The following is a 24,164-nucleotide window of genomic DNA, read 5'->3' as shown; positions in this document are numbered from 1 at the left end:
AAAATTAGACGGCACCATGGAGACGAGGACGCTAGCAACGGAGCAGGTAAGTGAATAACTTCTGATAACTTCTGTATGGCTCATAATTAATGCACAATGTACATTACAAAGTGCATTAATATGGCCATACAGAAGTGCTTACCCCCACTTTGTTTCGCGGGACAACCCCTTTAAGAAGGGTCATCAGAAGCCTGTCTGTGGGCTCCACAAGACTTCTGGACTTGATACCGGAGAACCCCAGGGTTGAAGTATTCTACATGCTTCCAAAACTACACAAAGATGGCAACCCAGGGAGGCCAATTTTATCTCAGGTGTGGGAACCCGCACTGAAGGAATCTCAGGATGGTTAGAAGGTGTCCTCAAACCACTGGTGAGGACCACAACCAGCTACTTGCAGGACACCAGGAAGCTACTGAACAAACTGTCAACCATAGGTCCCTTCCCTCATGGCGCCATCCTGGCCACCATGGATGTGGAATCCTTGTATTCCAACATCCCACATGACAATGGACTGACCGCCTGCCAAGTACACCTTGAGACAAATTGGGTTGCCTCTGAATCCGAGTTACAACTCATGAGATTCATCCTCACACACAATTATTTCTGCTTTGGCAAAGAGATATTCCTGTAACTCACCAGAAGTGCCATGAGCAGTAAAATGGCACCTCAGTATGCCAACCTTTTCATGGAAAAACCGGAGTGACTCTCTGGCCTCTTCCTCCAGCAAACCATTGGCCTACTTCTGCTACATTGATAATCATCTGGACCAACACTGAACAAGAACTAATAACATTCCATGAGAGATTCAATGCATTCCACCCCACCATAAACCTGACATTAAGTTACTTGTATACAGAAATCAACTTTTTGGACACCACTATAAAACATCCCTATACCGGAAACCGATTGATCGACCCACATACCTCAGATGGGGCAGTTTCCATCCTAAACACATTAAAAAGTCCATAGTCTACAGCCAGGCGAATTATGAGGAATCTATAGCAAAGAGAACACACTGGCCTGGTGACCTCCCCCTAACAGTAATTCAGGAACCATAAAACCTTCACTCCCTTATCAGGGACTATTCTTTTAAGTGCAAATTATTCATATCCATGTCTGTGCCTTGTCGTAAGTGTGTATATATATATATATATATATATATATATATATATATATATATATATATATATATATATATATATGTACACACACACATATATACACACACACACACACACCTCTTCGGATCTATTTCATTTAAGCCGGAAGAAGAGCCCTGTGTCGGTTCAGAAGCTCACATTAAAATCATGTATTTTTGTTAACCATTAAAAGGCATCACATGTACAAAATTACGTGGTTTCTCTTGCTGGGAACAATCACATTTTGCTCTACTGGTTAACACTGTACTAAACCTTCTTTCAGTTAACAATGTAGTATACTTGAATCTATTGTCTGTAGTGACCTCAAGTGAGGAGTGACATTGTAGCATCCCTTCCATCTACTGTATCTGGTGGCAGTGGAATATTCTTGAAGTACTCTGGAGTGGCCTCTAGTGCCCAATAGGAGTATGACACTGCTTCACCTACTATCCACAGTACCCTTAAAGGAGATGTCTCACGCCGAAAAGGGTTGTTTTTTTTTTTAATAGCCCCCCCGTTCGGCGCGAGACAAACCCGATGCAGACGTTTAAAAAAAAAAACATATAGTACTTACCCGAATCCCCGCGGTCCGGCGTCTTCATACTCACCTTGTGAAGATGGCCGCCGGGATCTTCACCCTCGGTGGACCGCAGGGCTTCTGTGCGGTCCATTGCCGATTCCTGCCTCCTGATTGGCTGGAATCGGCACGTGACGGGGCGGAGCTACACGGAGCCGGCATCCTGCACGAGCTGCCCCATTGAGAAAACAAGAAGACCGGACTGCGCAAGCGCGTCTAAAATCGCCAGAAGAGGCGATTTTAGACGGATCCATGGAGACCAGGACGCCAGCAACGGAACAGGTAACTGAAATAACTTCTGTATGGCTCATAATTAATGCACAATGTATATTACAAAGTGCATTAATATGGCCATACAGAAGTGTATAACCCCACTTGCTTTCATGAGACATCTCCTTTAACCCCTTAGTGACCAAGCCTGTTTGCGCCTTAATGACCAGGCCAAATTTTGCAAATCTGACATGTGTCACTTTAACATGGAAAAACACCAGAAAGGTTTTGCATATCCAAGCGATTCTGACATTGTTTTTTCGCCACATGTTGTACTTCATTTAGGCGGAAAAAAAGACCGATAGAATTTGTGTTTATTTATTAAAAGCGCCAAAATTGGGAAAATTTTGAAAAAATTGTCATTTTTTCACATTTCCAACTGCAATATCTCAAATATGTGCAAACATAATATAGAAATTTTTGCTAAGATATATATTTCCATCCGTTTACTTTATTTTGGGCGCATATTGGAAAAACTTTCGTTTTTTTTAACCTTTTAGGAGACGTACAAATTTAACATTACTTTTCAGCATTTTGAGGAACACTTTGTTTTCCTACACCAAGCTAAGATTGGAAAGGCTCATAGGAGTCAAAATGATAGATACCCCCACAAGTGACCCCATTTTAAAAACTACACCCTTTAACGTATTCACTGAGGGGTGTCAGGAGTATTTTAACCCCACAGTTTTTTTTCAGGAGTCAATGCAATTTAGAAGAGAAAAACTAAAATTTCATATTTTTGCAAATATGTCATTTTAAAGACAGGACTTTTTTCTATAATACACATGAAAATGAGGATTTGCACCCCAGAATGGATACCCCTGTTTGTCCCGTGCTCAGAAACATACCCATTGTGGCCCTAGTATTACGTCTGTATGCACAATTGGGCCCAAAATGAAAGGAGCAACCGGTGGCTTTCGGAACAGAGATTTTGCTTGAAGGAGATTTAGGCCCCATTGCCCACTTGTAGAGCCATTGAGTGAGCAAAAGATGGAGAACGCCCACAAGTGACCCCATTTTGAAAAGTATACCCCTTAACGAATTTATTTAGGGGTACGATGACTTTTTTGACTTCACAGTTTTTGAATGAATCTAAGCCAAGCAGAAGGAAAAAATTATGATTTTTATTTTTTTGGCAATTGTGTCAATTTAAAAACTGTTTTTTTGTACGGTGTACATAGGAATGAAGACGTTCACTCCAAAATGGATAGCCCTGTTTGCCCCGTGTTCAGAAATATACCCATTGTGGCCCTAAACTACTTACAGGACACATGGCTAGGCCCATAATGGAGGGAATGCCCGCTGGATTTCAGGGTACAACTGAATAAATTCCAGGCCCCATTGCCCACTTATACGGAAAAAAAATTGACTTCCTAAAAATACTACCCCCCCCCCCTTCATTTTTTGGCATTCCCTAAATATTAGATAAAGGTAATAATATAAACTGCGTTTTATGTCCGAAGACAGGGGTAATTACGGAGGCTGGTTGGGATGGGCACATGGGGCAAGAAAACCGGGTATCCCCCCTCCTCTCTCGCTTTTTGGGGGGTATTTCGTGACCTCAGTAGCGGGTATGGGGTGTAAAAAGTGGCGCTCTGTGAGGCTTTGTAATTTTGCTGCGGTCTCACACAGAAGACTCTCAACAAGCTGCTCCTGGAACTGCATGAAGGCGAGCGTTCCCGGGGCTTCTTGTAAATTACGGATTACAGGTAGCGATCTAAATAATGCCAGGCTCTCACGGCCGTATGCAGAATCCGCTTACGGAGGCCCGCAGCGGATTCCAGCTGTGAGCCCGGCTGTGACCCTGCGTACGGCCGCGTAATGTACTGCGTATAACTGCCTACTCACACAGGCGGTCATGCGCAGTACACCGTTTTTTGTTTATATTTCCTACGCCGTCGCTTAGAGATGACCCGGGTACCCGCAGCCCGTTCACAATGTGTTTACACATGGGCTGCGAGTATATCCGCAGTCATAGAGCACAATGGGCTCTAGGTCGCGGATATCCGCGGTAAAATATAACATGCTGTGTTCTGTTTTCTGCGAGTGGATTACGTAATATCGACCCGCTAATTGGGGGGAATTGTGTAATCCAATGCATGCGATTGATCCGTGGATTACCGCTGATCAAGCGCATGCAGAACCCGTAATTCCTCTCCGGTCATGTGTGACCGGCCTAATGTTAGTTCGCTACTTTATCACGTGACCGTTGGTCGCTGGGAGCAAGGAGATTTAAAATTTCTTGGGCTCCCCGGCTCCTGCTCCTGCGAAGGGTCCATGGAGGATAATCGCATCTGGATTCAAATGCAGAAGCCTCCGAGAAGATGTTTCATCTCCCCCCACCGATCGCATCGGTGAGGGGAGATGAAACTTTCACTTTTTTAAGAACTTTTACGTGATCGCCATTATGCATTGGATAACGGCGATCACGTGACCAGTAACCGCATACCGCGGCTCCCTGTGACATCTCCAGGCTCAGCAGCAGGGAGATTTTACATTTCTTGGGCAATCTTTCACTTTTGCGCATGCGTCCGCCATCATGCTGACGGGCGCATGCGCCGAAGCTGAGGTAAGGTCCATGGATCAACATCCCACCAGGGAACAAATCCGGGACCTTGGGTACGTAATTTCATCCCCCCTTACGGATACGATCCATAAGGGGAGATGAAACTTTAACTTTTTAAACTTTTTTAAACTTTTAACTTTTTTTTTGACTTTTTAACTTTATATGATCACCGTTATCTGATGGATAACGGTGATCATATGAATGGAAACCGCATACAGCGGTCCCCAGTCATATCTCCCTGCACTCGGCTGTGACAGCCGGGTGCAGGGAGATTTTGAATTTGCCGGGCTCGCCGGCCTTCTGCGCATGCGCGCCACATCGGCACATCGCAGAAGCCAGCGGATGGTCCCGACACCGGCCGGAGGACATGGAGGAAGGGGGGGTGAGTATTTTCACCTTCCCTCATGGATCCGATCATGAGGGGAGGTGAAGCTTTTCTTTTTTTTACTTTTTTCTCAACTTTTCCGCGATCACCGTTATCCATTGTATAATGGCGATTGCGGTACCGGGGACCGCTCATCGCGGTCCCCGCTGACATCTCCTGCCTCCCGGCTACCTACAGGAGCCGGGAGCCAGGAGATTTTAAAATTCCCAGGCCGCCAGGCCTTCTGCGCATGCGGCTGATGTAATGCCGCCTGGCGCGCATGCGCAGAACGCTGGCTTCGGGACTCGGAGGACCAGAAGAGCGGGGAGCAGCGTGCCGGACCTCGGTAAGTAATTTCAGCTGCCCAGATGGATCCGATCCATCCGGGCAGCTGAATCTTTAACTTTTTTCAAACTTTTATTTACTTTTTTGCGATCGGCGCTATCCATTGGATAGCGCAGATCGCAATGCTGGGGGGGGGGGGGGTCCCCGCAGCCCGGGATGACAGCTCCATGCTGTCGGCTACCTGCGGACACCGACAGCATGGAGCTCTCACGTCCACAGCCCGAGGGGCTTTATTCTCTGCAGGACACGTTTTTACGTCCTCAGAGAATAAAGCCCACTTCGGGAGGACGTAAAAACACTATGGGCTGGTCGTTAAGGGGTTAAGTGGCCAGTGACAGTATAACATCTTCCAAACCACTGTTTTGTGTCACAATACGGGACATTGTTGCTCCTCCTATTCCCTTGTTGTATATACAAATGGTAGCATGGTCAATGGTGCCCTCCGGTGTGTGTAAGCAGTCACCGCCCTCCCGGCACCCGAGGTATTGTACGCACCTGCTACAAAGTCACTCTGGATTTTTATTACTTCAAAGGAATATTTTTTTACACACATTTCCAAGAAAAAAAATCATCACAGAAAAAAAAGCTGAGGAATCCTTCAGGGGTGACTGTGTCGCTGCCCAGAGACCCCCACAGATTAACTGTTTATCTGTTCCACACTGCATGGCGTTGTGGGTATACAGTGTGGTGCACACACTCTCACCTGGCCAGGACTTTGTTCTTCCTGATCTTTCTGGTGCATGAATTTAATGCCGTAGCTGCAGTGAACACTGACGCAAATCAGGAAAGAGGGAGCAGTGGTGTTTGTGCAGTGTTTTACACTCCCATTTCTGGGGTCAGGCAGTTCTAGTCCTACAAGGTTATCGGTGGCAGCTTCTAGTCACCCAGTTACCCATCTACACGCACAGATCAAGGAAACATCTTGGCGACCTCCATGCTACATGGATTATGAGGTAAGAACGACCACAAGACAACAAGACAGCCAACATGGCCCAGGGAGACAGGACTGCAAAAATTCTTCATCTTTCCGTTCATTTCAGTAGAGTATAAATGAGAATCTAAACTAAAATTGATAAAATCCACAGTGAGAAGCGTCGTCCCACTAACAACACTTCCTGTCCTTTGACAGTTCAGTGTCATCATAGGGACACTGGGCCTCATAGTAACCGATTAGAAGGTAGCAGTATTCCTTTACCCCTGCAAGAAAAAATATAGTTGGATTGTGGTCCTGTGAGAACGGACATCCCTATGATAACACTTTCTGTTAGAGGACAGGGGCAAGAAGTGTTGTCATGCTACATGGGCAGTGAGGCTAGAAAAAATAAAATCACATTTTTAGAAACCACTAAAGGCACCTTTGGTCATCCAGTTTTACGTAAACTAAGTGTCTAATATGAAAAAGATCTCTGCTTGCTGTCGGTGAATCGGAAAATACATGTATGCTTCAAGAGCCTAAAAAACCATAGAAACGTAATGCTTCTCCTCACAGCTGAGACTTAACTATAGGCATCACAATTGTGATCGGGTCCCTAAGCTAGGAGGTTCAAAAGCCCCCCTTGCCACAGTGAAAGCCACGGTTCTACTGTCATCGGGGTCCTGTTCTCCATACAGTACAGGGGGGAGAAGTTGGGCTTGTCATACAGCAGAATAATTGAGATATCTCAATATGTCCTGTGTGCTGTACGAGGTCGAGTTGTGGTGTGGAGGGAGGAGTTACTTTGTGGGGGCACAGAGGGGGGATGATTACTTTGTGGGGGCAGTGGCACAATTACATGTTAGCGCAAAATGGATATAATGGCTGTGAGGGAGCACGGAGGAACAATTACTGTAGGGACAGTATCGTGCTATATATTTGTAAGGACCCACAGTGTCATAGTTGTGTGAGTGCACAGAATGGGCATTACAACTTTGTAGGGGCACAGAGGAGGCACTATTACTTTTTGGAGGGACACGGTGGGCATTAAAGATTTGTGGCAGCATTAATACTTTGTGGGGGCAGAAAATGCTCATTATTCACCTTATAGGGGGGAACAAAAGGAGGTACTCTTAGTGTGTGGAGATTTCTAAGGGACATTTGGGATAGCGGCAAGATGGGGAGAGTATAGAGACGAGTCATGTCTAGGAAGAAGCCTTCATGGTGGTCTGGGCCCAGATAAAGACAAAAGGGAAAGAAAAGGACTCCAATCAGAGAAGACATCACCTGTGGTCACTGGAGGTAATTACACTGTAATCACTATCACTGTGTAAAACCGGTATCTGGCTATTATACCGCTTAATAATGCAGTCACCATATACTAGAGCTGAACAGCTGTATGTAAGCCTGCCGTGTTATAAAAGTTGTCAAACAGATTACCATCTCTGATATTTAGAAGTTTTTCTTTTTAAGGGGGAGGGGTAATGCATCAGCATTGGGACTTTTGCCCCTAATCTGCCAGTGCTGCATTGAGGGGTCACTTCAGAGACGCAATGATGCAGTGGAGAGTTCCAGGCATCCAGGAAAAGGAGTAAGAGAGGTGGGTGGGGGGAGGGAGGGGACCACAAGCCAAAACCCATGAGCCTTTAGTCACACCCCTTTCTACACAGGCCACATTTGTAACAAACCCTTAGCTGAGAGAAACAATATGGCAGGATAGATTATAGCCTTTGGAAGTAACTAAGAACGTTTCCATTCACTGACAGCAAGCAGAGATCTTGAAAAAGGTGAGGAATACAGTATAAGGCATATTACAACTTCATTAAATCGCTACTGAGTCTCCTTATGTGAGCAACCACCAGGGGGCAGCAGGGGACAAATGCTCAGTACAAGTCTGGGTTGTTGCTGCTCATCAGGACGGGATAGGCGGTGCCGATGTAGCGCCCGTGACGATTGACGATGATCTGCAGCTCGTACTCTTCCACCCGCACAACCTCCTTGGTGATCTTCTCCTGCGACATCAGGAAGACCACCGTGTAGACAGCGACCTCAAACTCAGGACTGACCCCGATGAAGCTGCTCCCCACCGGCTTCACCAGGTCCTTCCAGCTGAACTGCAGGTTCAACACCTGGTCGTCTTCATCAGGCTGCAGAGAGGACGGTGAAAATTGGGTGACTACCAATACAGGCGACAGGTCAGCTCTCCCAGGACCCTGAATGGCATTTTTGTATAGTTGTGCAGGAATGTAATACCTCAAACTTCACCACAGACAGTCAGACATTCCATTCAGGGTTCCTGCAAATATGGATGACAACCAACATGACCACAATTGCAACCCCAAATCCAAAAAAGTTGGGCCGCTGTGTAAAATGTAAATAAATGTAAAACCAAAAAGAATACAATAATCAGGAAATCTCAAGTAACCAGATTGTATCCTCAGGAGAACATATCAGAGGAAGGGGGAGGGGGAGGGGGGGCATGTTTGCATTTCATTTAAAAAGGTAACTCATTTAGAAGTTGATGGCAGCAACATATCTTGCAAAAGTTGGGCGGCGCCATGACTACCATTGAGTAGCATCCCCTCTCCTTGGAAGTGAGGAGACTTATTGCTGGAGTTTTGGAAGAAGAGGGTTGTCCCCTTCTGGTCTTGTCTTTTGGCTGCTCCACAGTCCTTGTTCGTCTTTGTCAGGTTTTTCGTTTCATAATGCACCAAATGTTTCCTATTGGTAGACGGTCTGGACCGCAGGCGGCCGGTTCATCACCCGGACTCTTCTGTGAAGTCATGCTGTTGTGATGGAGGCAGTATGTGGTTTAGCATAGTCTTGCTGATATATACAAGGCCTTCCCTGAAAGAGACATTGTCTGGATGGAGCATATGTTGTTCTACAACCTGTATACATGGCTCAGCATTGATAGTGCCTGTCAGGATGTGTAAGCTGCCCATGCCATAGGCACTAATGCCACCCCATACCACCAGAGATTCAGGACTGGGCTCTGATAACAAGCTGTATGGTCGCTCTCCTCTTGAGTCGGCAGGACATGGCGTCCGTGGTTTGCAAAAAGAATGTCACATTTTGTTTCATCTGACAACAGAACAGTTTTCCATTTTGCCTCAGTCCGTTATAAATGAGCTTTGGCCCAGAGAAGACACCGGTGTTTCTAGATTGTGCTAATATATGGCTTCTTCTCTGCATGATACAGCTGTAACTTGTATTTGTGGATTGGAGAACTGTGCTCACAGACAATGATTTCTGGAAGTATTCCTGAGCCCATGCAGGGATTACAGAATCACGCCCCTATATAATGCAGCACCGCCTGTCAGCCTTGTCCGTCGTGCACATGGATTCCTCCACAGTCTCTGAATCTTCTGATGATATTATGTACTTTAGGTTGGGGCATATTCAAAGTCTTCACAATTTTAGTCTGGATTCACACAGTCGGCAGCGTTTTTACGTTCGTCCGCCAGCGACGTAAAGGTGCATGAACGGGCGCACAAATCTAACTTTTTTGTGCCCGTTCAAATGACCCTGGCACGGCACATAGATGTCGAGGCCACAATGCCGTTGGGCGGGGGCAGAAAGTTTAGCTCTGTTAAACTGTCTCTCCCTTCAATCCCCTTCTCAGTCTCTCGGCAAGGGGAGGAGGGACGGGGCGGGAGCTGGTGTGCTAAGCTTCTGCCCCTTGTCGCAGCCAGCAATGGGAGGGGGTGGGACGGGGGCAGAGCTTAGCTCCGCCCCATCCCCTCCCATTGCAACCAGCCAGCAAGGGGCGGATAGGAGCATCGAATGGGTGGGAATTTAGCAGTCACGCTGCTAAACTCACTCCCACCTCCCTTCTCTGGCAGCGGTCATAGGCTCCTATAAGAGTCTATGCAGCCGCCAGTGCAAAAAGCGCAAAAATCTTGGCTGGCTGGGTGCTTTTATGCCGCGGAAATATGCCCATGTGCCCATTGTAAATCAATGCATCAGAGGGGCTGCATATATCGTGCGGGGCGTGAAAACCCAGCCTATATGCCAGTGTGGATCCAGCCTTACATTGATGAACATTTTTAAACACAATTTGTGACAGATCAGTGAACCTCTGACCATCTTTGTTTCCGAGAGACTCTGCCTCTCTAACATGTTATTTTTATACGCAGTCATGTGACTTAGTAGAAAATTGACCCTCCAGCTGTTCTTCAGTAGTACCACTTACTTTTCCAGCCTTTTATTAACCCTGTCCCAATTTTTTATGAGATATGTTGCTGCCATCAACTTCTAAAGGAGTTATTTTTCAAAATAAAGTGGAAGAACGCCCCCCCTTACCCCCACACACAGATATGTTCTATTGGGGGTACAATATGGGTAGAGGAAAGCTCCAAATCATTGCATTCTTTTTTTCTGAACATTCATTGACTTTTTAGACAGCAAACCAACTTTTTTGGAATTGGGGTTGTAGACCTCTCCTAAGATTTGCTTTACTGTGCTGAAAAGAGTACTCCATCTCTCACCATAATGAGATTGGCATGCAGGGTTGCTGGAAAGCTCGGTGTCAGTCAGCTTTCCCAGCATCACGAATGGCAGGTTTCCCTGGCTGGATGACAAATAGCTTGCAAAAAATAAAAATATATAGTCAGATGTGCCATGCAGGGCTCTTGGAAAGCTGGGTGACAACAAATAGTACCACCATTAAGTTGTCAGTCACCTCTCCCAGGATATTGAAATCCTGAATAGCAGATTTGCCCATTTGTGATGGAATCTATACCCCATACCTCACTATAATGAGACGTGCCAAGCAGGGTTCCTAGAAAGTCCAGTTGCAAATAATTGAATCTTAATTACAATGTCACTCTTTCAGGATCCTGAATGCCAACTGCAGTGTTATGCAAGCATTTATACCACATACATCACTATAACTAGTCAAACATGACATTCAGGGCTCCTGGAAAGCTGGGCGACAAGTAATAAGATCACAATTACATTTACACTCAGCTGTCCCTGGATCCTGAATGGCAGGTTGACCTAGTGGTACAAACCTATACCCAATATCTACTAATACAGTCAGATGTCCCATTCAGAACTCATGGAAAGCTGGGTGACTACAAAAAGGATCATTATACTGTCACTCAGCTCTCCCAGAACCCTGATTAGCAGATGTGCAGGAATTCATACCACATAGCAATCTCTCACCAATAGAGTTCCTGGAATGATAGTGACAATTTATAGTGCCACCCTTAGACTTCTCGCAGAAATTTGAAATCCTGAATTGCAGATTTGCCTAGTTATGCAGGAATATATACATCACCATAGTCAGATGTACCATTCAGGGCTGCTGGAAAGCCAGGTAACAACCAAGGACTACAGTTAAATTTCCACTAAGCATTCAGAATCCTGGTAGAGCTAATTACACATAGTTGTGCAGGAATGTATACTCCATACATTGCTATAAATAGTCAGATGTGCCATTCTGGGCTCCCGGAAAGCTGGGTGACAACAGATAGGACTGTCATTAAGTTGAAACTCAGCTCTACCAGGATCCTCAATGGAATTTTCACCGATTTGTGTAGAATTGCGTAACTCATCATAAATAGGAAGATGTTCCATTCAGGATCCTGAAAAGCTGAGTGAAAACCCCAGAGGGGACTTAAACTTGCAATTGTTTGATCACTCTTGCAGTATAATGTAATACTACAGTATTGCATTATACCGCAATCTAATAGGCAGTGTATTTAGATGTGCCACTGGCATTGCTTCATAGGCAATCTGCAATGGCAGCCCTGGGAGCTTTCAGAAGGCCCCCGGCTGCCATGGCAACCAAACGGCATCCCATGATCTTATTGTGGGGGGACTGTTTGGAACCTCCAAACTCAATCAGGGCATTTAAATGGTTAACAGCTGTGATCAGCATGAGCGCTGATTGCAGCTGTTGGGGGCAGGTGTCAGCTGTCAAAGACAGCTGACACCCTCATAGTATGGAGCAGGAGTGGCTTCTGATCTCTAATCTCCATGACCTAACTGTACATCATGGAGCGGTAAGGGTTAAGGGTCACTCTGTTACTAGTTCATTGATTAGTCCTGAACTATGATGAGGACTGTGCTGCCCCAGGACTGGGGAAGCCCTCTCCCCCATGACTGTGTGAATCCCCCAGGCTAGTGACTACCGGTAGTAGTATAGGTCTATGGGGGTCCTTACCCGGCTCTTGTGCTGACGGCCCACAAACCCTTTATAGTCGATGTTGTTCTTCTTCTCCTGCAGGTAGAACTGCACCCAGTTGTGGAGCCCCATAATCTCCTGTCCGCGCTTCGACTCCCCCACAAACACGTGCTCAAAGCCGCAGGAATCCGGGCTGCAGGAGAAGACAGATGCAAAAATGTACACACCCCATCATTACAGACCGCTAATTAGAACATCCTCTTATGTTCACAGGGGAATGAATACTTTTACTAAGCAGCACCTATTCAGGAGGGCGTTCTTACTTTAGCAACTGGGTTTCCTAAACTGAGACTCTGGTGATGGGGTAAGGCTGGGTTCACACAGGGCGGATTTGCAGCAGAAATTCCGGCCGGAATTTCGCTGCGGCTGCTAATCCCGGGATTAGTCAGCCATGTGGACGAGATTTGTGAAAAATCTAGTCCACAGGGGATGGCCAATCTGTTGCAGCACAGCCGACGCTGCGGCGCGGATTCCCCAGCCGCAGCATGTCAATTTTTTTTTTCCTTGTGGCTGCGCTCTCCTCTATGGGAGCAAAGGCCGCAATGGAAAAACATGCAGCCAAGCTGTTCCAAAACCCGTGGCTAAGTGCCGCAGGTTTTGAAGCAGCGGTTTTTCGCTGCATCCAAACCGTGAGATTTCCGTCGGGATTCCGCTGTGTGAGAACCCAGCCTAAATGTGCTGGATGTCTGTTGGTGTCTAGTTAATAAACCCTCTACAAATAGGGGTGTGTAAACTAACGCAAGCCATCTCTAAGCATCACTGGCTGGGCATCAAATCACAAATCAGAACCTAAAAAAAGTTATTGCAAAAGTATTCAAGCCTATGGGGAAAAAAAGTTCTAACAGCGGTAATCATACATCATAAATTACATGAAACATTTTTTCTCCAGGTCGATACGATTATAATAAATACCACAAATATTTTTTTTAGGTTTTTCCAATTTTGCACAATAAAAGCCTAAAAGGAAAAGCGTGCAAAAAAAGAAAAAGGTCGTTTTACTATTTTTATTTATTTATTTTAATCTCCCTGTTGGGTAATTGAACCTGAAATGCTATGATCGCACTGATAACACATCGCAGTACTTTGGTATTGCAATGCATTATCACTAATCATAGCAATCACAGGCGATGACATTGTCTGGCATCCACTTGGCATGGCAAGACATCGGCCCTTCCGACGACATTGAAGAGGACCGATGACGTAACAGAGGGAGTGCCACCCGTCTGTGAGACCTTTACATGCCATGCTCAACATTGATAATGGCGTGTAATGAGTTAATAGTTGGGCTCAGTGTTCTCACAGGCGCTTCCTGCTGTGGATGGCACGGATCTGCCTTCTGAGCATAAGCCATACATAGGATGTAGGTTTATGTCCATCTGTGGAAACGCCCCCCCAACCAGAATGTAAACTTACACCCTGGGGCGGGAATGGGTTAAGATGCTGTTTATAAAAATGCGCACGCTTTCTTTGGGGGTGCCAGGACTCACCTCTTCCCTGGCGCCCGGTTGTACAGCTGGAACCAGATGTTGTACAGTTGAGACTTGAAGTCTTTCAGATTTGGTTTGGACCATTTTTTCTCAACCAGATAATCATGAGTGATCTGTAGAACAACATAAAGGGTTAACTCCGCCTCCACAATCGTCATCATTAAAGGGCCGATGTAATAGAAAGGAAGCTTAGCCTCTCAACTTAAGGCTTCTTTCACACGAGTGGATATCGGCCGGCCGTTTTCACAGCCGGCCGATATACGCTACGTTCAGAGTGAAAAATGTGCTGAACGGGCGCACAAATCAGACGTTTGTGCGCCCATTTATATGGCCTGATGAAGCTGGCACAAATGCGCCGAGCTCACCACGCCATCGCCCTTTTCCATTTGCTCGCCATTGCAGGCTCACCTCTCGTTCCTTCCCGCTTGTTCTGGGCAACTGGAGAGGGCGGAGCTAAGCGCCGGTCCGCCCAACTCCTCCCATTGATGGCTATGGCAAGGGGCGGGGAGAGAGCTGGTGCTTAGCTCCGCCCACATCCCACCCCTTGTCTATAGCCATCAATGGGAGGAGGTGGGGCGATGCTTAGCTCTGCCCTGTCCCACCCCCTCCCATTGCACAGAACGAGCGGGGAGGAACGAGACGTGAGCCTGTACGGGAAGGCTGCAGCGGCCGACGTATTCCGTCTCAAAAGTTAGTTGCAGGACTTTTGGCCCCGACGTAAAAACGCCCGGCGCTATATTGGCTTGGCCGGGCGTTTTTACCTCTCAGAACACGCCCATTTGATCTGATGCATTGGAATCCAATGCATCAGATCACAACGCATATTGGCTGGCCGTGAAATCGGCCGACGATATGCGCTCATGTGAAAGAAGCCTGAATTTGTTTAAAAAAAAAATAAAAAATTGCAGTTTTGAGGCAAATGCAAAAACTGACATTTGAGGGTTCCGAGTGGCTCCCAGTCCTTTAGAAAGCGGGAGTGGCTTAATGTTATGGGGTGGAGCCACGTAAACTCATCAGATTTACTTGATGTACTCCAGAAGCTACTGTAAATTATAGTAGAGACCTCCTCCAGTTCCCAGCTGGTGTAGATTACAGCTTTGGCGCATGTACGGCCTGAAAGATGCGTAAAATATATTCAGACACTTGTGCCTCTCAATATATTTGGTTCGCTTCATGGCAGCGCCACTTTTACTTAGGCCGGCGTCTAAAATGGCGATCAAAGTAAATATACCCCTCTGTTTCTGTTTTCCACGGTGTTCAAAATTGCTGGGAGCAGCCTTCCATGCATCAGGTCTGTTCTGAAAACTAGAACAGACCTGATACTTCTCACAGCTGAGGGTTTGTTACAATGCATCCAGTCTATGCAATCCTCTGTGAGTTGAACACATCAGCAGCACTAATCTCCCTCCGGTCCTCATAGTTTGTTACAATGGATCAGTGTAGATAATATGTAAAACTGTGAGGAACTGAGGCAGATTAGTGCTGCTGATGTGTTCCCCCACAGAGGATTGTCTAGACTGGATACATTGTAACAGACCCTCAGCTGTGAGAAGTAAAAATCTTCCCATTCACTGACAGCAAGCAGAGAGCTGCAGAACATGCCATCATACAGTGATCGGCTTCACCTGCATCACTTTCGTTTCCAAGATGGCGTCGAGGAAGCGGTTCATTTCGGCAATTTCTTCTGCGGTCACGACTTCAGCTACGCCGGTGGACATCTCGTAGTTGTCGAGAAGGGAAATGAAGGCTGCATACAAGTGGGGAGGGGGGATGGAAAAATGTAAACGTTACATAGTATAAAGACCCCGGTAAGAGAAAACACGGCGGGCAGGATCTAACAGGATCAAAACACAACAAGCCGCGTACGAACATGAAAAAAAAACACAAGGTTGTGGAAAAATTTTAAAAATAATTGCTCAGTAAGGCTGCAGCACTGTAGGGGTTAACAGAACTCTTTGTCAAAACAATCCACCCCGAGAAGTTGTGGTGTTGCTGTAGAACCCGGCATGCGGTTCCATCTCAGGCAGATATGTAAATGATGAGAGTTGTGGTGTGATTAGATGGATGGTCTTGTCACCAGAGGCCCAAAAGTGCTCCAAACGTGACCTTCTAGTGGCAGCACTATAAATACAATGACGGACTGCAACAAACCTTCAAAAGTATAACATGGAGCACAATGATAATGGTGATTTACAAGTGAAGTCCGAAACACAAAGTGCCGCTCAAAAGCCGATCAACAGCTTCGGTAGTGGCAGATTATGGTTGCAACGTTCTGTCTCTCACCGGCAAAGGTCTTTATACTTTTCAGCTTCTCTTCATCAACAAACTGGAAGAGTGGAAAACGGGCGCTGTCTCTAGCCTGGTTACTGCCTGCTGGTACATACCCGGCCTTCCCCTATAGTGTGAAGGGCAACAGAGAATTGCACAACGTTATCGCTGACAGAACTTATAAGGGGCAGCATTATAGTAGTTATATTCTGTACATAAGGGCAGTATTATAGAAGATATATTCTTGTACATAAGGGGCGGTATCATAGTAGTTATATTCTTGTACATAGGAGGCAGTATTATAGTAGTTATATTTTTGTACATATGGGGCAGTATTATAGTAGTTATATTCTTGTACATAGGGGGCAGCATTATAGTAGTTATATTCTTGTACATAGGGGGCAGTATTATAGTAGTTATATTCTTGTACATAGGGGGCAGTATTATAGTAGTTATATTCTTGTACATAGGGGGCAGTATTATAGTAGTTATATTCTTGTACATAGGGGGCAGTATTATAGTAGTTATATTCTTGTACATAGGGGGCAGCATTATAGTAGTTATATTCTGTACATAGGGGGCAGTATTATAGTAGTTATATTCTTGTACATAGGGGGCAGTATTATAGTAGTTATATTCTGTACATAGGGGGCAGTATTATAGTAGTTATATTCTGTACATAGGGGGCAGTATTACAGTAGTTATATTCTTGTACATAGGGGGCAGTATTATAGTAGTTATATTCTTGTACATAGGGGGCAGTATTATAGTAGTTGTATTCTTGTACATAGGGGGCAGCATTATAGTAGTTATATTCTTGTACATTGGGGGCAGTATTCTAGTAGTTATATACTTGTACATAAGGGGGCAGTATTATAGTAGATATATTCTTATACATAGGGGGCAGTATTTTTGTAGTTATATTCTTGTACATAGGGGGCAACATTATAGTAGTTATATTCTTGTACCTAGGGGGCAGCATTATAATAGTTATATTCTTGTACATAGGAGGCAGTATTATAGTAGTTATATTAATGTACATAGGGGGCAGTATTATAGTAGATTCTTGTACATAGGGGGCAGCATTATAGTAGTTATATTCTTGTACATAGGGGGCAGTATTATAGTAGTTATATTCTTGTACATAGCAGCAGTATTATAGTAGTTATATTCTTGTACATAGGGGGCAGTATTCTAGTAGTTATATTCTTGTACATAGGGGGCAGTATTCTAGTAGTTATATTCTTGTACATAGGGGGCAGTATTATAGGAGTTATATTCTTGTACATAGGGGGCAGCATTATAGTAGTTATATTCTTGTACATAGGGGGCAGTATTATATTAGTTATATACTTGTACATAAGGGGGCAGTATTATAGTAGATATATTCTTATACATAGGGGGCAGTATTTTTGTAGTTATATTCTTGTACATAGGGGGCAGCATTATAATAGTTATATTCTTGTACATAGGGGGCAGCATTATAGTAGTTATATTCTTGTACATAGGGGGCAGTATTATAGTAGTTATATTCTTGTACATAGGGAGCAGTATTATAATAGTTATATTCTTGTACATAGGGGGCAGCATTATAATAGTTATATTCTTGTACATAGGGGGCAGCATTATAATAGTTATATTCTTGTACATAGGGGGTAATATTATAGTAGTTATATTCTTGTACATAGGGGGCAGCATTATAGTAGTTATATTCTTGTACATAGGGGGCAGTATTATAGTAGTTATATTCTTGTACATAGGGGGCAGCATTATAGTAGTTATATTCTTGTACATAGGGGGCAGCATTATAGTAGTTATATTCTTGTACATAGGGGGCAGTATTATAGTAGTTATATTCTTGTACATAGGGGCAGTATTATAGTAGTTATATTCTCGTACATAGGGGGTAGTATTATAGTAGTTATATTTCTGTATATAGGGGGCAGTATTACAGTAGATATAATCTTGTGCATAGGGGCAGTATTACGGTAGTTCTTTTCTTGTACATAGGGGGCAGTATTACAGTAGTTGTATTCTTGTACATAGAGGGTAGTATTATAGTAGTTCCATTCTTGTACATGGGGGGAAGTATTATAGTAGTTATATTCTTGTACATAGGGGGCAGTATTACAGTAGTTGTATTCTTGTACATAGGGGGCAGTATTACAGTAGTTGTATTCTTGTACATAGAGGGTAGTATTATAGTAGTTCCATTCTTGTACATAAGGGACAGTATTACAGTTATATTCCTTGTACATATGGACAGTATTATAGTAGGCAAGGGGGAGGTGGAATTCGGTAGCAACCTTTATAATCTTTACCTGCAGACAGATCCGGTAATCTTTTGCAGGAGACATCCGATTTGCGTCGGCGTCCCAGAGCTGATTGAACAGCTTGGAGAGTTCATGATTCAAGTTAACTCTGTGAAGAAGAGCATAAACTGTTCACAAGCTGCGTGAAACTAGCGCTGGTTGCATTTAGTTCTTGGGGCCAGAACTACTTTTCTTCACACCGAATTAAAGAGAATCCAGAACAAGACAAACATGTGGGTAACTTTATTGAGTCATGTGTTACATTTCTACAACTTTGTTTTCCACTTCCTGTGTAATTAACTAATGAAAGTCCAAAATATTAAAGTTGTCAGAAGGTTCATTGTTCCTTGATGCAGACGATTCTCAGATATCTCATGTAAATGAATGACAACACAAATGAGAACTACTGAGAAGCCAAAAGAGCAAAGGGGAAAGGGCCTGCTTCCCTGGAGCTAACAACTAATTGGTCATAAAGTGGTGATAGGAGCTTTTGTCTGACTGGTGTATAACAGGGGTAATCGTGCTTACACTGCAGGAAATGTACAGCAGACTCGCTGGATAAGCTGGATTTGGGCTATTATAGATCAATGCAACTGTGCATTCCCATTGTGTGGCACCATTGTAGACATACAGTGGCGGCACAATAACTCCACCCTGATGCTTTGCAGACTGTGACCCAAAATGGCCTTCACAAGGACACAAATTATGTAGGTCACATCATCCTGGTATCACCACCTCATATCGCACAGGACTGGTTTGTGTTATAATGGTCCAAGTCCAAATCTCAGAGCAACTAACAGCTTCTTGGTTGACTGTAGATGCAGGTAGATCTGCTGGCAGCGTCGTCTGGTTGTCACATGTACGCCGTGTCTTTATGGGCACATTGTATCCGTACAACTGATGGGACCAGAGGCGTAACTTGAAGCTCCTGAGCCCCAATGCAAAACCTGGAACGGGGCCCCCAACTATAATGCTTTATTCATAGTACTGGGCTCCCTATATGGAGAAGAGAGGCCTTATGGGCCCCCCAAGGCTCCTGGGCCCGGGTGCAACCGAATGCCCTGCATCCTCCATAGTTACGCCCCTGGATAGGATGTTCTAATAGAGATCTGGTGGAGAGCAGGAAGCCCTCAAATGTTCTAAATTGGGGCCAACTGGTATAGATGAAGACCAAGCTGATGAGAGAGAAGAGCGGGACTCTGGTGAAGGCAAGGGAGAGGACGACAGCGGTGCAGGCGTGGGAGAGGAGGAGGACGACAGCGGTGCAGGCGTGGGAGAGGAGGAGGACGACAGCGGTGCAGGCGTGGAAGGAGGAGGACGACAGCGGTGCAGGCGTGGGAGAGGAGGAGGACGACAGCGGTGCAGGCGTGGGAGAGGAGGAGGACGACAGCGGTGCAGGCGTGGGAGAGGAGGAGGACGACAGCGGTGCAGGCGTGGGAGAGGAGGAGGACGACAGCGGTGCAGGCGTGGGAGAGGAGGAGGACGACAGCGGTGCAGGCATGGGAGAGGAGGACGACGACAGCGGTGCAGGCGTGGGAGAGGAGGACAAGGGCGAGGGAGAGCGAGAGGGAAAGGAGGACAAGGGAGAGGAGGACAAGGGAGAGGGAGAAGAGAGAGGAGGAGGACAGCAGTGAAGTCATGGGAGAGGAGGAGGACAGCAGTGAAGTCATGGGAGAGGAGAAGGACAGCGGTGAAGGCGAGGGAGAGGAGGAGGACAGCGGTGAAGGTGAGGGGAAAGACCGATGTGTATGTACGTAGGTAAAAGCAACGAGGACTGTGATAAGGATAACAGGAAAGACTGACATGTAGGTAAGGGAAAAAGACAGTGGTGTAGATAAGACACAGAATGACTTGTAAAGGTAAGGAAAAGCAAAGTTGTCAAGCAAAGTTGTAAAGGGAAAGACTAAAGTGTAAATAAGAGAGTAAAGGAAGTAAAGTACAGTGAAGGGAAGGGGAAAGACTAAGGTGACAGAAAGGTGGAGGAGAACTCTGGGGAAGACAGAGTGGAAGACTGAGGTGTACATAAGGGAGGTGAGGACCGCGGGGAGGGTAAAGGAAAAGACTAAAGTGTAAATAAGGGAGAAGAGGACTACAGTGAAGGGAATGGGAAAGGCTGAGGTGTAGGAAAGGGAGGGGAGGACGGCGGAAAAAAAATGAGGTAAAGAGAAGAGGAGAAGAACTGCGTTGAAGGTGAAGTAGAGGAGAACTGTAGGGACATTAGAAGACCAAGGTAAAAGGAAGGAGGAGCAGGACATAATTAGGGTACATAAAAAAAATTAATTAAGTGAAAGTAGTGAAGGAAAACTGCAATGAAGTGTGTGTGGGGGGATGGGGGGGGCTAAGACTGTGGTAAGGTAAAGTAGATGAGACGAAAAAGACGGTGTAGGGAAAGCAGTGGAGCGTAGAGGAGAACACTGGTGAAGATACATGAGAAGACAAGGGCCGGCGTCAATGGAAAGGAAAGGAAGAAGGTCAGGAACAGACCTGGATCAAAGGGAAGTCAAGGCGGGAGAGAAACAAGAACAGGGTGAAAGGGGGGAAGCTGGTGAAAGACTGGTGTGAGGAGGAAAACATAAGGGAACTGAAGGAAAATTAGGTTAAAAAATTAAAGTGAGTGTTGCAAGAAGAGAGCGAGCGGGTCCGATATAAGAAGTACACGCCATACTGCGGACCTCACCTACCGCAGCCAATCAGAATCAAGATCTCATTATTCTAGAACAGGTGATCACATGAACAAAGAGCTCCGATTGCTGCTGATCAGTTTGCCGAGTTATCAGACACGAATGATACAGGCCTCCTTGAGAAGAGCTTCTACATCAGGGTCCACATGAGAACATTCCCAGTCCCTAAACTGTTAATTTAGTGTTATCACAGGGACACAGGGCTTCATAGAAACCAATCATAATACAGCTTTCCTACAGCAGATAAGTAAAAGGAAAAAACGAAAAGATGATGTCTGCGAGATCAGGGTCCCCATGAGAATACTGAGTTGCTAGAGCATAGAGACAGGAAGTGTTGTCATAGGAGTCCCGTAATAACATAAGAACACGTTCTCCTTTAAGAGGGAAACAAAAACAAAACTACAGGAATGACTGAATCTGTCACAGGAAGGGTTGGGGGGAAGGAGGGGGGCTGTTACTTGGTGACAATCAAGGAGTGGCACAAACCCACGTAACTGCAGCCCAGCGCTGCCACCCGCCCACGTAAACCAGCTACCCTGCACCTTACACTGGTCCGATGCTAAATCTAGGGCTGACATGGGACCCCTGGCAGCAGAGCGCCCCAGATCAGCTGACTGACGTCCACTCCTTATAACATGGCGGTCGTTTCCGTGTCACATAATACTCATTTACACTATGCCGCAATCTTAGTTTTGGCGAACATCCAGACGACTCGTTTATTTAGCCATCGGCTTTATAGTTAACAATGGTTTAACACTGCGGCTGCCAACCAAGCAGCTTATGTAAATAGTGTCCTTCATGGAACCGGACACCTCACCGGATCTGTGTGACAACCTATGTAGCAGAGCTGAACTTGTCTGCGATCATGTGGGTTGTTATACGTTGTAGTCCTATGTAAAATCACAGAATTTAAGGACGATTTTTGATAAATCTACCCCAATCAGGTTAAGCTGCCGTCTGAACGGCAACCCTACGGGGCTATTTACAACACGTTGCTAAAAAGGATGAAAAAAAAATGGGACACCGAATCCATCAACACATACGGTTTTGGCGCAGATTTCAGCCTCTCATTGACTTCAATCTAAAAAATTGGCGCAGTATTTTATCCGCAACTGAAATTTCAAATCTGTAGTGACAAAAATAAAATAAAAATTTGCTTTGTGTAAATAGCAATGCAGAACTTCCACTGAAATCAGTCCAAGAAAGGGGCAGGACTGATATGTGATGCAGCGATCACGGGGCCCGGACACATATATGGTGCAGCGGCCGCTGGGGCCCGGACTAGGTCAAGCCTGACAAAGATTGAATTGTAGGTCGAAATGTCGCTAGCGTTTTTTCTACCGGTAGTTATGGGTGAATAAAGTCTTTTTTGTTGTTGTTTTGTGCACCAATCAACACTGCCACTTCATTCCACTTAAATCAATGGGGCCGGTCAACAGATTTGGCGCACATTTTGCTGTATGAACAAGATGCTGTGGAAAATTCCTCATGAAATCCGCATGGCTATTGACCTGCGGCGCGGATATTAAATCAGCCACATGCCGATTGAGGACTCCCTCACACAGGTGTATGACGCCTGCGAATTACACGCTTATTTAACATGCGCATTTGCTGCATATGTTAAATTCCCATAGCCTATATTGGTGCGTTTCACGCGTGAAAAATAGGACATACTGCGTTTCTTTTCACGCTCGTGAATTTCCGCCGTTGACAAACAGTCCTGAAATCCAAAAGACATAAAGTTGCTATTTGTTGCGGATTTTGTGGCGTTTTTCTCAGCTAGTGGGGCAATTTTAGTGCCATTTTGATTTCCGCTTGTTTACTGTGTGATTGGAGGGACAACGCGATCCGCACTAAGACCCGCAAAGCAACAAACCTGCACCGAAAAACTTGGGGATTTGGCTTTTAGATTACCTCCATGTTAAATTCTGCTGTGGAAATGTGCACAAAAAGTCGCCTATTTGCTCCATTTTCCGCAACATTAGAACCCGCCCCACAAGCACAATTGTGCAGTGGATATTTTTCGATCCGTGTAGACGAAAAATGACTAAAACTCGTTCTTTTAGCTGGCATTCCAATTCTACGCCGGAAATTCCACAGCGCATCCGTCCCGTGTGAAGATCGCCTAAATCCACGGGATCCCCGAGATCCGCCGCCAAATGCACGGCTGAAATATGCGGCTCAGCTGTGGATTTCTGCCAGTTTTTAGAGGTGGAATCTGTGCCGGATTGGACCGTATGAACATATCCTAAGGACAGCGCCACAGCGGTCGGGGGAACTTAAGACCCGCAGCATGGAGGGCGTCTTCGCACATAACATGCTCAGATTCTGCGCCAAACTCTGTTGTACGAACAAGATCTCACAAATGAGAGTCAGCGCATTTACTTTCATGTGAGTGCGATGCGTTTTCCTAGGAAAACACCCTGCAGTCACATCGCAGCGCTTGTCATTTTCGCGTGCGTGAAAATCGCCCATTATTCTTTTAAGGTTCCCAAAAGAAATAAATAATTGCTTCGCACTTGCTGACCGCTTGTCCCAAGAGCTTGCAATTAACCATCAATCAGTCCCCTCACAGAATCATCACTGTGATAAGTAATCACTAACTCGGGACTCACTGGGGCATGCTGGGAATTGTAGTTTGTCAACAGCTGGGAAGCTCCAGGATGGAGGCTCTTGAAGGAAATTAATTCCTTGCTCCCCTGAAGGAACTACAAGTCCCATGATGCCCATGGGCAGTTGGCTCTCCCTCACACACAGCTCAGGACTGACTCATACCTTCCGGCCATCATGTTCTCCGTCCTCTCAGCCCCAGAGTTCTGCTGCCAGAAGAGTACGGAACAGTTAGATGGAGGCGGCGCGATCAGCCAATCATAGCGCTCACACTAATCCTGCCCCTCCCATAGAGGAGACCGGGTGTGGTGATAACTGACGGTTACTAGAGCCAATCACTGCATTGATGGAAGGAGGAGTCATATTATTAGAAGGGCGGTGTTTGTACGATTGCTGGGCGGTGGATGCCCTGACTGGCAGCACGCGGAGCCAATCACAA

General features: G+C 45.6%; 1 protein-coding gene across 1 annotated transcript; it reads right to left on the bottom strand.

Annotated features, from left to right (window-relative positions):
• Positions 1–5,760: 5,760 nt before the first annotated feature.
• On the bottom strand, positions 5,761–23,985 carry LOC136611337 (poly(U)-specific endoribonuclease-A-like). Its single transcript, XM_066590861.1, has 7 exons — positions 23,891–23,985; positions 18,444–18,543; positions 16,138–16,249; positions 15,480–15,601; positions 13,855–13,967; positions 12,347–12,500; positions 5,761–8,321 (listed from the first exon to the last, which is right to left on the bottom strand). Exons 1-7 carry the CDS (start codon positions 23,902–23,904, stop codon positions 8,058–8,060), a joined length of 879 nt encoding a protein of 292 aa, XP_066446958.1. The 5' UTR covers positions 23,905–23,985; the 3' UTR covers positions 5,761–8,057.
• Between the last annotated feature and the right edge of the window lie 179 nt (positions 23,986–24,164).

The sequence above is a fragment of the Eleutherodactylus coqui genome, chromosome 2 (genome assembly GCF_035609145.1).
Source record: "Eleutherodactylus coqui strain aEleCoq1 chromosome 2, aEleCoq1.hap1, whole genome shotgun sequence".
Lineage (NCBI taxonomy): Eukaryota > Metazoa > Chordata > Amphibia > Anura > Eleutherodactylidae > Eleutherodactylus > Eleutherodactylus coqui.
The sequence above is the reverse complement of the archived record's forward strand: the minus strand, read 5'-3'. Positions and strand labels throughout refer to the sequence as shown.

Bases quoted from the DNA above. Each gene is read 5' to 3' on its own strand.
- LOC136611337 (XM_066590861.1), bottom strand. The intron at 16,250-18,443 runs GTAAAGATTATA...TTCACACTATAG, and splicing joins ATTACCGGATCTGTCTGCAG to GGGAAGGCCGGGTATGTACC. The intron at 8,322-12,346 runs GTAAGGACCCCC...TCCTCTCTGCAG, and splicing joins GCCGTCAGCACAAGAGCCGG to CCTGATGAAGACGACCAGGT.